A 5,495-nucleotide genomic window follows, 5' to 3' on the forward strand; every position below is an offset into this window, starting at 1 on the left:
TAACATAATAAATTTGACCTTGTAAACTTTTGATTGGTCAATTATGAAATATCATGTTTACAGAACATTATTCACTATAATTAAAACAAAAGGAGAACTTGATCTTTAAGCAAGGTAAATATCCCCTTTTCGTTCAATATAATCTTTTTTTAATTTAAATTATTAATTTTCTTATTTCAATTTTCACTTTTAAATTTATATGTGATCTCCATCAAAATTGTAATGATTATCCCATTTTCTTAACAGCTTCTCTATAGCTATCATTATTATTATTTCCTATAAATACGCTTGCTTATATAATGATTATAATCCAAAAGAATCGGCTTGATTCAAATAACGTATCCATCCGATTAGATGTTAATGTACTTTTTTTTGTACAAGATTTACGTGACACTCGTTTGGACTCATTACAATAATTATACAAATAATTGTCTTGGTTTTGATTTTTCGTATATTCATTCCTACTTTCCTAGATATCAAACAAAATGAACTGTCCTACACGTTAACAAGATGACATAAAGCAAGGTAAAAAAAAATGCATAACTGCGGTTACTGTTGTTTCATTTGGCATTATCCAGACTTAGCTAAAAATTTCTATGGACAGAATTGATTATTGAAAATAAAATTCCATGTGACATTCCTTGAAATCGTGGAAAGTCTTTGAACCCAATGTCGAAAAGTATTAACTGGATTTATTTGATTTATAATCTGAAATTAAATTATTAAACAATTAATACTTTACACCAATCTTAAAGGTTTGTATTATAATGATTCAAGAACAAAAACAGCAATGTGACCAAGTATTTTTGGACTTCAAAATGGTTGATGGGAAACTAAGTCCTCGTTAACAAGTTCACTTCCATCACCCATGTAAAACTCACATAATAATTTAAAACGTCAAAAAGAACTAGAAAACATCACTTTGTGATTAGTTTAAACTACATCTATTTTTAGTACTTTTAAACTTCAATTCTAAAGGAAAAGATAAAAAAAAAAAAAAAAAAGGATAAATAAAAAGATACCTCATTCTCTCTTTTTATTAATCCGATACACTCTATATGTCAGTCACCTTAGACAAACCGCTGGATGTTTAACATTTCAGATAACTTGTTCCAATCCAACGACTCCAATGTATTTGAAGGCAGGAATGTGGCCCCCACACCAACCGCAACAACGAGGAACACGGTAGCTTTCACGCACCCCCACCCGCGTGATAGCCTCCCCAATAACACCTTACAATACTTATCTGCTTCCTTGTATGGTGTTTGATCACTGGATTTCTCACCCTCTTTCATCCCCTTTTCGTTCTAGAGAAGGGATTAAATGATTAATTAACTAATTCGTACGTTGTTATTTTAATAAAAGAAACTGAAATTTATTTTTTAAAAATTATGATACCTTGGTTTTAAAACTTCTAAGAGTTTGAGTGAGGGCCTCAAGAGATGGCTTGTTTAGAGATAACTCCTTCCATTGCTCATTGAGCCTTTTTAAAACAACAATGCTTGCTTCTAGATTATCCAAATACACCTTTTCCTGTTGATATTTGATATTGATTTATATAATTTCATATAAAAAAAAAAAAATAAAAAAAAATATGTAAGTACTAAACTGTTTGATGAGAATTACAACTCACCCATTGCTTGCAACAATCAGGGTTTTGAGTTAAGCACCAGATAAAAATACTAGAAGCTTCACGGGATAGCTCAGGTATGCCTGAAAAAAAAACAATATAAAGGAATTAGAATTTTGGGTTATCTTGGAAGTTTGATGGAATGGAATGCTCAATTCCATTCCCTCTTTGATAACTGAACACCAAAACACTACTTTACCTTCTCCAGAAGCTTTCAAAGAAACAGTCAAAATCTGTTGAGAAACTTGTTTCATGGCTTTGCTTCCAGGGGAACCAGCAAGAGCCACCTTCTTCAGTGTAGGATACACAGCTTCAAATCTTTCAGTTGCCTACACAACAAAACCATCAATTAAAACCTCAAAATTACTCGTTATAGAATGATGATGTCAGCACACCTTAACACGAGCTGAAGATGAAGGGAATGTGACTCTCAAAAGAAGGTCAAGTGCTGATGGTGGCATTAAACGCTCCCCTTTCCTCACTGCACCATTTACTAAAATAGCCATTGCCTTTGGAGCAGATAGAATCCTAATAACATAATATCAAAAATTATGTCATGAATTTGAAAGTCTCACGAAGTCAAGAAACAAATAAAAGGTAAAGAAAGATGAATTAAAACCTTTCCACTAACTGCAAAATTAGATCCCTGGTTTGTGGGTTGGACCCTGATTTTGTCCCAACTATAGGTAATATTAAATGTGACCATAAGTATAACCCAACAGCTAGGTCCCCTTGTGATGCCTGCATATTAAAAAAATTAAATTAGATTATTGGTAATAGTTTGTGGTGATTTATTATGGAAGAAGAAATAGATATGGAGTTATTTACTTACTTGAGCTACCATCCAGACAATAATTGGGAGCTTGTCTTGTCCAAGATACTTTGGGGTTTCTTTTAGAGAGGGCAAAACGGTAATTACCGTATCGGGCTTCCTTCGTAACACCATTGCTAATACTACAAACAGACCCACCTGAGATTTTGAGGGTGTTTTTTGGGCAACTTTCTTGGATCCCTTTGAGCCACCTTGTTGAATTTCAAAGTCAGCAAGAATGCTGTCTAAGGACCAAAGGAGAAAAGAACTAAGGGCTTCCATGGATAGTTTGTTGATCCAATCAACTGAGGTTTTGTAAACAGCCTCAGGAATATGTGACACGGGATTCTGCATTTGAGAGAAAGTGGATTAGAAGCTTTGTGTGTATGGAAAACAGTAAATGTGTATATTTTGATACAAAAGGTGCTGAATCATACACAAACAGTTTGAATTATTCAGATTTCAAAGTCTTTATACCATGATATCATGTTAATTAGTAGAGAACACACTCACAGGGACTAAAATTTGGCAGCATAAGTTCGAATCCTTTTGAATTACATTATATGAAGTCTAAGAGGAGAACTTACATCTGCAACCTTTGCAACAGGAGATTCTCTCAATAACTTCACCCAGGGAAATTGTGAAGCAGTCACGCCAGAAAATGCACGTCCATAATAGTCGGCAAACCTCATCAACTGTATATCTTGTTGTGCCTCGAATGAAGTCTATGAACACATACACAGAAGTTATAAAGATTAGTTTCCTATATTTCAACTAAAAATCAAATTGTGTGAGAATGAAGTTGTGTATGTAATCTACAACCATATTGACAATAATTTTTATCCTAGAACTATACTAAACTTTGATAAATTACACAGTAATTAAAGCTGAATCTAAACAAAAAACTACAGAGAAATGTCACAATTGCATATCTTCCCGTTCCGATCGAAGCCTATACAATACGCAAATCAGTTGAATTTTAACTGGTAATGAGAGAAACCTCAATCAAAACATTGAATTGTAGAAAATAAACATATAAAATTCACTCACCGTCACCTCCAACAGAAAACTAGCCAGGTCGTCGACATCGATCTTCTCCGCCGCTTCCGCAATTGTGACCTTAGGTTTCTTTACTTTCTTAGGTTTCTTCTTCTTCTCCTCAACATCATCATTCCCAGCCACACCATTGGCAACAACCTCTTCATCGCTGTCCTCATAATCGGAGTAGTTCTTCTTCCTTGACGATTTAACTGGAGGAGGAGCAGGATCATAAATCGACAATCTCTGTGCTTCTATAACCTTCCTACGCTCCTCCGATTTCTTCTCAATAGCAGTGAACACATTATCATTACCGGCGACGACGGATCCGTTTGGAAGCGCCTTCGGTTGAGGCACCTGCTGCTTAGGCTGATTCTTCCTGTTCTTCTTAGCGTAAGTAACCTTCTGCCATCCGTGATTGTTGTTGTTGTCTTCAGAAATATTGTTGGATTCGAACTCCATTTCTGGAATTGGATTATAGAAGAAGATAGGGATAGATTCGGAGAAAGGGAAAGATGATCAGAGCGCAGAGATCGGGATCTTGATGCGGAAACACGATATGGGCAAACGCTGTGTGGGTGAGTTGTGTTGAGTAGGAGACTCCAAGTTTGACTAACAAATAGTGTTGACCATGGCTCTAGCAGACATGTCGAATTACAATTGGGCCGACTGGTTTTTATTTATTTTTGGGTAAAAAATTTACGGTTTTTTTGTTTTTTCAGGACGATATGTTGATTTTGGTAAAATGTTAAAAATATTAAAAAAAAAAAAAAAAAAAACTATAATTTCTTTTTTAGTACACAAAATACCATTGAAGTATATTTTTTATATATGAAATACCAACAAAGTACACATATGTTCAAATAAAACCTTGTGGGTAACCGGTTACTGCAGGTAACAGAAAAATGTCTTAAAAAAGTAACAAAGTTTCAAAAATGTTCAAAAAATACCATTATTTTTTTAGTATAAAAAATACCATTGAAATTTCCAAAATATTCAAAAAAAATCATTGTTGTTTTTTCAAAGCATTTTTTGTTAACTTCGTTGTTTCCGGATTATATAAAACACAGTCATCAGAGATTAGTTACCATCGTATCAGTTCAACACCAATTGTGTACTCTCTTTCATTCTATCACTCGATCAGTTTGTATCTAAATCCATCTTTAGGAATTCTCATGACATGACGTCACACTCATTTCTGCTTTGTGTCTCTCTTATGCTGCAACACTAATGAACGACTAACTTTGATGTATAATATGTGCATCTATATAACGTATATATGTTTTAGGTTTAAGGTATATAATGTGATCGGGAAGCAGGAATGTTTAACTAATGTTATTACCCACTTACTTCACTTGTTATCACAAGAACGATCGAGTGAAGGAATGAAAGAGATTTGCATTATTGTTGTGAACTAATATGACGGTTCATGATCTCCGGTGATTGTGTTCTACATAATCCGACAACAACACAGTTAACAAAAAGTGTGGTATTTTTTAAACATTTTGGAAACTTCATTATACTTTTAAGTCATTTTTCCATTTACCTGAAGTACCTGGTTACCACAATGTTTTAGTTGAGTACATATGTACTTCGTTGGTATTCTGTGTACAAATAGTAACATTAATTGTATTTTTTTTGTACTAAAAAAACAACAATGGTATTTTTTGAACATTTGGAAACCGGGTAACCTACAATAGCCGGTAAAATGGTATTTTGTGTACTAAAAATAAAACAATGGTCTTTTTTGTACATTTTTGAAACTTCGTTACCTTTTTAAATCATTTTCCAGATGATTTCTGTAACGGCTTTTGTAGTTTTGTAATTATTTTGATCCTTAAAAATAAATAAATAATAATGACATAGGAGGGTAATGAGGTTTTAACTTTATCCATATTATGTCCTTAATTATTTTTTATATATATTATATCAATATGGTTGTATATAACCGTTAAAAAAATATGGTTTTAATTTTGTCCATATTAGGTCCCTAAGGTCTTTTTTTTGTACATATTA

General features: G+C 33.3%; 1 protein-coding gene across 1 annotated transcript; it reads right to left on the reverse strand.

The window, feature by feature from the left end:
* Nucleotides 1–737: 737 nt before the first annotated feature.
* LOC145041281 (uncharacterized) lies at nucleotides 738–4,086 on the reverse strand. The gene is made up of 9 exons (XM_078989291.1): nucleotides 3,492–4,086; nucleotides 3,029–3,166; nucleotides 2,463–2,789; nucleotides 2,250–2,371; nucleotides 2,026–2,158; nucleotides 1,830–1,959; nucleotides 1,634–1,713; nucleotides 1,399–1,533; nucleotides 738–1,307 (listed from the first exon to the last, which is right to left on the reverse strand). The coding sequence occupies exons 1-9, from the start codon at nucleotides 3,939–3,941 to the stop codon at nucleotides 1,071–1,073; spliced, it is 1,752 nt and encodes a 583-aa protein (XP_078845417.1). The 5' UTR covers nucleotides 3,942–4,086; the 3' UTR covers nucleotides 738–1,070.
* Nucleotides 4,087–5,495: the final 1,409 nt, after the last annotated feature.

This window comes from Lactuca saligna, chromosome 4 (genome assembly GCF_052625555.1).
Source record: "Lactuca saligna cultivar CGN05327 chromosome 4, ASM5262555v1, whole genome shotgun sequence".
Taxonomy (NCBI): domain Eukaryota; kingdom Viridiplantae; phylum Streptophyta; class Magnoliopsida; order Asterales; family Asteraceae; genus Lactuca; species Lactuca saligna.